General features: G+C 53.9%; 1 protein-coding gene across 2 annotated transcripts in view; it reads right to left on the bottom strand.

Annotated features, from left to right (window-relative positions):
• Ankrd33b (ankyrin repeat domain 33B) overlaps positions 1–9,864 on the bottom strand; it is a 51,206-nt gene extending 41,342 nt beyond the window's left edge. For both annotated transcript variants that reach the window (XM_004625199.2, XM_023706830.1), the window contains exon 1: positions 9,397–9,864. In XM_004625199.2, coding sequence (XP_004625256.1) covers positions 9,397–9,759 — 363 coding nt within the window. In that variant the 5' untranslated portion in view covers positions 9,760–9,864. The remainder of the gene's footprint in view (positions 1–9,396) is intronic.
• Positions 9,865–10,115: the final 251 nt, after the last annotated feature.

Raw genomic sequence — 10,115 nt, 5'->3', positions numbered from 1 at the left:
CCTAAGACATGCATGCATCAGGGCAAATGTACACAAGACCTCAGGAAGAACCAAAGTGTCCCCAAACTGCGGAGTAAACTACGGCATAGGCAGGAGACCGAAGTGTTTCTAACGCAGCAAAGATTCACAGCATGCTAAGTAGCTTTTTAAAAGCAGAATCCAAAGCTGTCTTTATAGAAGAACATGCCAACCAGCTCGGGACAAGTGAGCAGACGCCCTGCTGAGCGGCCCTCCAGGTATGGGCAGGGAGGGCTCCTGGTTTGGTTTCTGGCTCGGTTTTTGGCCCTGCTCCCCAACGAACGCCCCTCTGGAAGTGGAATGGAACGCACACTGCCGTCTGCACTGTGGGGAGCAGGCGAGGCTCGCGCGCTGTGCGGGACTCCGGAGCTTGCGGAGCCGCGATTATGCAGAGCTCCGGTGGCAGCGCCGCACCGGACTCCGCCGCAGCCCCTCCCCCTGGCCTGCAGCACGCCTGCCATCGCGTCCTCAGGAGGCTGGGGCAGGCAGATCACCCTGAGCTCAAGGCCAGCGGGTCTGCAGTCATACAGACCTTGTCTCTAAAAATAATGACAATAAAACCAAGGACAGTCCTCACAGCGAGTCATGGGACTCGGGGTCAGCGGAGTCAAGGCCAGGCACGCCTGCTTTGTTGTTTAAGTACAGATGGCTGGCCTCCGACTCACAATGATTCCACTTAACGTATTTTTGGTTTCACGAGCGTGCAAAGGCAGCACGCATGCGCACAAATTGTGCTTCAGGTTTTGGGGTGTTTTTTTTGTTTTGTTTTGTTTTTTTTTTTAAACTGTCTCACCTTTTTTTTTTAAGACAGGGTCTCAGTATGCAGCTCAGTGATCCCCGAGCTCAGTGATCCTCCTGTCTCAGCTTCCCGTGTGCCAAGATGACAAGCGAGCGCCATTTATTTATTTATTTATTTATTTATTTATTTATTTTTGTGGTGGAACCGGGGATTGAACTCAGGCCCATGCACTTGCCAGGGAAGCACTTATTCCACTGAGCCATCTCCCTGGCACCCCGCCATGCCATTTATATTCAGGTGTTTTTGGTTTTAAATGACAAAAGAGATCCAAATATATTTGTAGGAAGAGAGAAAGGTCTGGCAGAGAGAGAGCCAAGCTGGTAAACAGTGCAGTCCGTGGGAGGGAGGGCAGGCCAGTCTTGGAGAGGTAGCGACAGCCTCTTGCGTCTGCGCAGCCAAAGACAGGGCACCCGCTGCCGGCCCACAGCCCTGTGCCGGGAGATGGCAGTGGAGAAGCTACAAGGGACAGGGCGAGCCAGGGGAGCGACTCGGCCTTCCCGTCTTTGGCCTTATGGGTAAAACTCCAGCGCGCGGCGTCCTGGCGGTGGGGAGCAGCTCGTGCGCACTGTGCACCCGCGCTTTTTCTGTTCCCCTCCCCCGCCATCTCTTTGGCCCTTCCGGTTTGTAGAAGATCCATCTCCTTACGTCCTATCGTCTATCTTTTACTTTGCTCTTTATTTATCCGTTACATGTCTCACATAAGAGAAAGCACTGGCTAGTTAAGCTTGTGTGTTCCATTTATTTCACTTAATATCATAGTCTCAAAGTGCATCCACTTTGCTACGCAAGGCTCAAGTTCGTCTTTATGGCAGCATAGTACTCCACTGCGTTCGGCTACAGAGAGCTATGCTAATCACAAACAGCATGGTATTGGCACAAAAGCAGACTTGTGGGCCAACAGAACGGAACAGAGGCTCAGAACCAGTACCAGACGCTCAGACATCCGATCTTGGGCAAAGCAGCCAAGACGCCCCCTGGAGGAAAGATCGCCTCTGCCTCTTCATCCAGTGGGGTGGGACACCTCGCGCTCGGACTGCGCTCCCCACAGGCTGTCCACTGGGAGGCAAGGTGAGGAGCCTTCGGGTGGACAAAGGCCAGGGCAGCTGGTCTCTGCGGGTGGTGGGCGCTCCCCGCGGGGCCGGGCCAGGCCACGAAGGTCACCAGCTTCCTTCCTAAAAAGCCTTCTATAAACAGGTGGAAACCTTTCCATAAATAACCCACGTAATCTACAGAAAGCAGATCAGCGCTCGCCCCGGCCAGGGGCTCACGGCAGCTGAGTGACGGCGACACCTTTGGTTCCTCGGGTCGGATGACACGCCCGGGATGGCTTCTTTGTTTTACAGTCAGGGGATTTCCTACTTAGAACTTTAATTAGCTTTCTCTTTTTATAAAACAAAAAATGTTTTTCTCTTCCTAGGGATCCTATGATGACTTAGTTTGGATCATTTAATCACTTTAACATTTTTAAAATCTGAGCTTATGACAGTTCTTTATTTTTAGAGCTGATTACTGATACCCAAGACCCTGGGACTTTTTTTTTTTAAAGTGATTTTTAAGGTCATGGACATATAGTTCTATTCAAATGTCTTTATTTTTACTTATTTAGTATTTTGAGACTGGGTCTGGTCTTGAACTCACCGGGTAGCCAAGGCTGGCCTGGAACTTGTGGTGGCCATCCTGCCTCAGCCTCCCCCAGTGCTGGGGTTACAGATGTGCATGGACCAGCCTACCACAAAGTTTTTAAAAACTATTTCCTCTGCTTGTGGAAAACTATTCAAGACAATACTTTTTATTATCTCTCCAGCATTTAACATTGTGTTTTTATAGCAAACGTTCAAGAATTTTTTTTTTTTTTTGAGAAAAAAGCCATTACTCAATAACAGATTTTCCGAGCTATTGATTAAAACTCCACAGCCTTCCCATGGATGCTGAAGTCACAGGAAATAAATCCATCTGCAAATGTGGGGATGGAACTTGCTCCAATGGAACTTGCTCCTTCAAAACGAAAGGATGGCGCAAGCATTTAATCATGTGATACACAACAGAAATCTAGCACTCAGGAGGCTGAGACATGAGGATTCCCACAGCCAGCCTGGGCTATAGTGAATTCAAGACCAACATAAACCACATAGTAAGACCCTGCCTCAAAAAAAAAAAAAAAGAGCCCAGGCCCCAAGAGGTCTGGCAGTCACTAAAGACCTGCATAGGGCAGGCCAGGCCAGGGGCTTGCAGGTCAGCAGAGCCTGGGTTTCCTAGGACCTGTCCACACCCTGATATCAGGGCCAACAAGACTTCAGCAGACAGCAGTGTCCCTCGACTTAATGACACAGGCGGGCCCTCCTGACACAGACATGCCGGCCTAGCCTTGTGGATGCTCCTAGACACTGCCCTAGAAAAGAAGGCGAAGTGAAAGGACACTTAGGAAGCTCACTCAGGCAGATCCTTCCCACAGGACCCAGGATGGCCTGCGTGGTGGCGCATCCGGCATCTCAGCACCTGGGGGCATACGACCTGCCTCTGCAAGCTGGAAACGCTCCCCATGACCTCGCACTTGAGATCAGGCTATCGCCCTCCTGCCTGGGTGTCCCTCCTGCCTGGACTTCGGAGGACGACGCAGTCACCTCCTCGCCCTGGGGAGCGTGTGGGGGTGGGCAGGCTCCAGGGGCACACGGGCGTGCTGAGGACAGCAGCACTGTCACACCCGACACGGCCCTGGGGCTGTAAAGAGGCGTGGTGGCCACTCCAGCTGGGTGGAGGCCTCCTGCCCTGGGCTCTGTGGTGACCACCACCCAGCGGGCCAAGGACACAGGACGGCTCATGGGCCTGGAACGCGCAAACGTGTACACAGCACACATGCGTGTGCACAGTGCACCAGCCACCGACCGGCTGGCTGCACGCGCTGCCTTCACCCTGCCTGAAGGAAGCAGTCCTCATCAGGTGTCACCAACCTCTCAAAGCAGTGTCTGTCACAGACCTGTGTTCTCCCTTAAACTAAAATCATTCTGTTTTTAAACAAAGCTTAAAAATACCTTTAAGCCAGGCATGGTGACATACCCCAGCAACCTCTGCACTCAGGCAGCTGAGGCAGGAGGAGCGCCACAAGTGCAAGGCCAGCCTGGGATACACGGGAGACCCTGTCACAAAAAACAAATAAGTAGAATTGTAAACTTTTTTTTTGAAATCTTTTTGAGACAGGGTCTCATTATGCAGTTTAGACTGGCCTTGAGCTCACTTTTTAGTCCAGGGTAGTCTCAAACTCATAATGATTCTCAGAACTTGGCCTCCGGAGTGTTGGGATGGCAGGTATGTGCTACCTCAACTGGCTGAGTGTGTGTGTGTGTGTGTGTGTGTGTGTGTGTGTGTGTGTGTCTGATTCTGCCTGCCCTGGGGATGGGGTTGGCCTGGCCTGTGGTGCCAGGGATCGAACCAGAGTCCCTGCGCTTGCCTAAGCTTGCATAAGCAGGCACTGTAGACTGCTGAGCTATATCGCCAGCCCATGGCTGCTTTTTCAACTTAAGAAAACAACACAAAAACACAGTGGGGAGAAGAGAATGAAGAGGATGAAGATCGCTCTGTACACAGGCCGGTTCCTCACAATGAGTGTAATCATTATGCTCAGCAAACATGAACAACTTGAGAAGTTGTAATTAAAAAGAAACTGTAAATCAGAAGAAAGCAGCTGGGGAGATAGCTCAGAGGCCTAAGCACCTGCCTGTTAAGGCAAGGACCTGAGTTCAATCCCCAGGCCTGCAGGCCATGCAGGCCCCAGAACCCAGGCACACAGTGCCAGCCCCTGCAACGGGCCCTGGTGGTGCGCACCTGCAATCCCAGCGCTGGGGAGGCTGAGCAGGAGGGGCACTGTGAGTCGGGGCTGCATCATGAGGCCCTGTACCAAATACATAAATAAAAGATTCTTTAACTCCTATAAAAAAATCAAAAGCAATAATAAAAACATTAATGTGGGGGCTGGTGAGATGGCTCAGTGGTCTAAAGCACCTACTTAGAATAAGCTTAGCAACGCACAGGGACCGCGGTTCAATCCCCCAGCACCACATGCCAGCCAGCCCCGGCCCCTGGTGGGCTGAGCTGGCCACACACACACACACACACACACACAAATAAATAAATTTAAAAAAAAACATTAATGTGTCAATTATTGAAACTGTCCTACCAATTTGGTTTGAAACTGTCTCATTGCTATTTATTTCTCAATAAAATTATGGAAAAAATAATAAAAATATTAATATCAAAACTGGCTGGAAAAAGCAACAACGAGACCTTGAGGAAAAAGTGCAGGCAGGAAAACCCTGACAGATCTGGGGCAAATCTCTGCAAAGAATAAAAATTAGATTTTTTTCTTTTCTTTTTTTTTTTTTTTTTTTTCTTGGTGGTACCAAGGATCAACCTCTGGATCTTGTGCTTGCCAGGCAGGCGCTTATGCTGCTGAGCTATATCCCAGCCCTAAAATTAGATATGTTTGACTGTATTTTCTCTCCATAAAGGAGAGAAATAGCACAAATTCAAAAATACAGGGACAAAAAGAATAAAAATACAATGGATACAGCCAAGATTAGAAAGAGAGCTCCTGCAGGGCACAGCTGCCTGTGCGTGTGACACCAGCTTATTGAGAGGCCGAGTCAGGATGATCACAAGTTCAAATCTAACCTGGCCTGCTTAGGGAAACATTGTATCAAAATATAACATTTTTAAAGGGCTGGTGCTGCAGCTCAGTGGCTCCTCTTAAAAGCATCAGTACCAAAAACTAGAGTTCTACAACAATTTTACAACATTAAATTGTTTTTGTTTTGTTTTCATTATTTATTTATTTATTTATGCATTTGGTACAGGGTGCAGACTCAGAGTGATCCTCCTGTCTCAGCCTCCCCAGCACTGGGATTACAGGTGCGCACCACCAGGGGCCAGACAGCATGTGGTGCCGAGGATCAAACCCAGGTCCTTGTTCTTGCCAGGCAGGCGCTTAGACCACTGAGCTATCTCCTAAGTCCCCTACAATATTAAATTGTAAAATAGAAAAAATGGGGTGGTTTTGCATAAAAACAGAAGCTAGTGTGAGGGACCAAGAGGGAAAATGGGGTTGGTTTTCCTGCAGCCATGGCCACGTGGGCCTGATGAACGCAGAGGTAGCCAGAACCGGCAAAGGTAGACACAGTGTCCAAAGCCAGCCTGACCCCTTGAGGGCCGGGGGAGAAGAGGGCGCCTTCCACGGAAGCTGCGCTGAGGGGCAGCGTGTGGCCCTCTGCCTCAGCCTGGTTCCTCTCCTGCTCCCAGGCCAGCTACAGGGGTGCAGGGGCCTGTCACCACCAGGTGGGCTCTCCCCGTACATGCATGCGCATGCGCATGCGGACGGACACGCACACATGCGCAGGCACCTCCCACAGTCACGCCCCTGCAATCTCAGAGCTTGAGAGGCTGAGGCCGCAAGAGGGCTTTCAAGGCCAGCCTGGGCTCATGGTGAGACCTTGTCCCAGAACACCGAAGAGTGCAATGAATAAACACTGACAAGAGGTGGTTCCTGAGGCGCTGAGGGCTGAACCCAGGCCTTCACTGCCGAGACACAACCCCGCCTTCTCCGCATTCATTCATCCATCCTTTTTTATTTCAAGGCAGGGTGTCACTAAAATGCTCAGGCTGGGCCGGCCTGCAACAAGACACAAAACAGTGTCTAACACACGGCACATTTCAGAGAATGTGGCCAGTCAGTGTATTTACTGTATTTTGCCTTTTTTTTTTTTTTTTTTAAGTTTTTGAAACAGGGTCTTGTTGTTCAGTTCAGGCTGGCCTTGAGCTCACTTTGTAGTTCAGGCTGTTCTCTAACTCTCGAACTCCCCATGATCCTCCTGCCTCAGTCCCCCAAGTGCTAGGACTACAGGTGTGCACCTTCACGCCCCGCTGTATTTTATCTTTAACAGTCTCCTCTGGACCAAGCATAGAGCTCAGGGGCACAGCACCTCCCTGGCAAGTGCAAGGTCCTCAGCTTGATTCCCAGTACAAAAATAAAAAACAAACCAAAAAGAAAAAACCCAAAAAAACAACTAAGAGCCTCTTTCTCTTTGCACTTCATGTATATTTCATGGTCACAGTAAAATTCCACCTTTATTCTCAAGGTACTGTGTAATGTAAAGAACATGCATTTTAAATGTTGGTTGGTTATGGGGCTAAGGAGATGGCTCAGTAGAATAAGCGCTTGCCTGGCAAGCACAAGGACCTGAGTTCAATCCCCAGTTCCAACAAAGAAAAAAAGAAAAGGTTTTGAGACAGGGTCTTGCTATGTAGTGCAGGCTGGTCTTGAACACACTTTTGTAACCCAGGCTGACCTCAAACTCAGAGACCTACTACCTCAGCCTGCCAAGTGCTGGGATTACAGGTATGTTTTGGCTTGCGTCTAACTTTCCCCAAAGCCTCCTGTAAATCGTGGGGCTCACGCAGCTGGAGGAGCAGCATAGGCTGAGGGGCGAGGCCAGAGGACCAGGGTGGAGCTCGAGGGGCGGGGCCAGAGGCACAAACCGTTAAACTGGGTGGAGCACGGTCATCCTCCCACCCTCTGCCTGTGGCTTCTCTGAGGTGTGCAGCTGGTCATCCTGGACACTGCAAACCCTGTAGCGCAGGACAGTGGTGTCTGCAATTGAGATCATCTGGGTAAAGAGATGTTTGAGGAAGGCGGAGGCACTGACCTCTCTCCTGAGCAAATAAGGCTCAGAGGTCTTACTACGTAATTCAGGCTTTTAAACTATGAAACCTCCAGTAACTGGGAGCTAAATAAACCTTCCCTTCCTTCATTTTGAGTATGGGGTATTTGTCCCAGCAACGAGAGACAAGTAACTGAGTATGTACCACCATGCCTAGCTTTGAAGTTTTATTATTTTATTAAAAATATTTAAGAGGCATCTTACAAGTCTTGCCCCTTTTACAAGATGTGATAGTTACTGCCAAATGGGGATTGAGGAGTGTATGTATGCTCAACAAAAAAATATGTTCACATGTGAAATTTTCAAAAACAAAATAAAATGAAATGTCCAGGCTGGGTTTGATCATGGGATCCTCCAGCCTCAGCCTACAAAAATACAGGGATGACACGCGTGTGCCACCAGGTGGCTTGCAAGAATTGCTTTCCTTCTGGCTCAGAGCTAGTTTCCTACTCAGTCTCACCCCTGCATGAGGCCACACCTGATTCTCTGGCCTCTAGGCAGGGTGAATCTATGGCTCAGAGTGGAGACCGAGGGCCCAGGGCCGTGCTGTTAGTCGCGGGCACCGCTCCAGGGTCAAAAGAGGAGGGGACTAAAAGGAGACAAACGAAAAGACTCCACCTCTCCACTTTCATAATCTCAGAGAAGAAAAGAAGGGGGCGACGTCTGTGCTCGGCATAGGAAATCCGCAAAGCTGAAGGCGCTGTCCTCTCCAAACCAGGGCTAGCAGGCGAGTGGGACAAGGGGTCCCCAGGCGCCAGGGTGCCACGGATCCCAGAGCCGCAGGTGGAGGCAGCACCAGCCCATCACTGTCCCTGCTTTACAAACAGGACATGTGAGGCGCTGGGGGGGGGGGGAGGCAGCCACAGTTCAACTGCCTGGGGCTCTCACGGGGTCTGGAGACCCAGGTCCAGGTGCCAACAGCCTTCCCGCCACCTGTAAACTTCGGTTCTCCAAGGGCGACGTGGCAGGCTGTGCCCTGCGTGCTCAGGACGGAGGTCAAGAGACCGAAGGGCGTGGGGGCATGGGACAGAGAGTCGCCCTGTGATCCACACCTGCCTTGGGTCACCTCATCAGGAACGTTTCTGGTGGGGACGTCGGACCCCACACAGAACACTCAAGAAACTGGAAAAGCTCCGAGGAAAGCCCTGCCCTGGGACAGAAGACAAGGGCTGCGGAGTGCCGAGCAGCCACCCAAGCTGCAGGCGTAGAGGGTGCTGCCCTCGGGCACGCCCCTCCCCCAGGGCCTGACCCGGTCCCACGCACAGACTTGCTCCAAGTCCAAACGCAGTCGTGCCCGTTACACGAGCGGGAAGCCACGCTCGCGCCGGCGTCCTAGGTGCCTAGCTCAGAGGAACGCAGTCGGGGACAGAGGGGCAGCCAGCCCCGCGGAAGTCTCAAAGTCACAAGCCGGGTCCCCAAATGAAAAGCACGACTTCCTCCCCGCCAACAAGACGCGCCCCGACTCGTGCCAGGCGAGCCTGCAGACAGCGGGTACTCCAGGCAACGCGGTGACCGGCAGAGCCGCTGCGCGCCGCTCCGGGACAGAGGCTCGGGCACCGCTCACCTGCGCGGCCCCGGCGCGCGGGGTCCTGAGTGCGCTCCGTGGCCTCAGCTCCCTCCGCTCTGCTAAACGCAGCTGGCTTCTCCTTCGCCCCCCACACCGCCTGGGGACACCGTTCCCTGCCCGAGACTGGACACTGGCTTGCTGGGGACAGAGCGAGGGAAGGCGCTGCGGCGCGACGCGCGGAAGGGCGCGGGCGGCAGGGGTCGTCCCCGCCGGTGAGGGCGAGGGGCCAGGGGACGGGGACTGGGCGAGGGACCCCGCACGAACCCCGGCCCGGCCCGACCCCGAGGGTCCCCGCGGGCCCTTACCCGGCCGTTGCGATCGGTTTCCCGCACCTCCTCGGCGCTCAGCCCGCGCCGCGCCAGCGCCCGCAACAGCCCCGCGTCGTTGGCGCCGGCTGCACGCAGCAGAGTGGCGCCCGCGGGCACCGGGACGGGCTCGGGGGTGCCTTCTCGCTCAGCGGCGCCCCGCTCTTCGCCGCGCCCCGGCGGGTAGAAGCCGTCGTCCGCGGCCACGCTGCGGGCACCGGGCAGGCAGGCGAAGTCCTCGAAGTCCTCGCCGTCGTCGGCTGGGTCCTCGTCCGCCTGCGCGTCCCGGGCTGGGGACGGGGACGGGGACAGGCAGCGCGCCCCTCCGTCCCCATCGGGCCCGGGCGCCGCCAGGAGCACCATCCCGGGGCCGGAGCCGAGGTCCCGGCGCTCGGCCGCACGTCCCCTACCGCGCACAGCGTCTCGGGGCTGAGCGGAGCGCCCGCGGCTGCGCCCGCTGGGCGGAGCTTTCTGGGGGCGGGGCTTCGAGGGGGCGGGGCTTCATGGGGGCGGAGCTTTCTGGGGCGGAGTTTCGATTGGCGGGACTTCGGGCCGGGGCGTGCGGAAGGAGAGGCTTGTGGGCGTGGTTTCGGTTGGCGGGGCTTCGGGGCGGGGCTTCGAGGGCCGGGACGGCGGGCCCCCGGCCCGGCTCGCCGCGGGGAGGAAGGGCGCCGCAGAGCCTGAGACCCGAGCGAAATCTGAGAAGAGGAGCGTGAGGA

The sequence above is a fragment of the Octodon degus genome, unplaced genomic scaffold (genome assembly GCF_000260255.1).
Source record: "Octodon degus isolate 3935 unplaced genomic scaffold, OctDeg1.0 scaffold00008, whole genome shotgun sequence".
In the NCBI taxonomy this organism is placed as follows: Eukaryota; Metazoa; Chordata; class Mammalia; order Rodentia; family Octodontidae; genus Octodon; species Octodon degus.
This window is presented reverse-complemented; position numbering and strand designations above follow the sequence as displayed.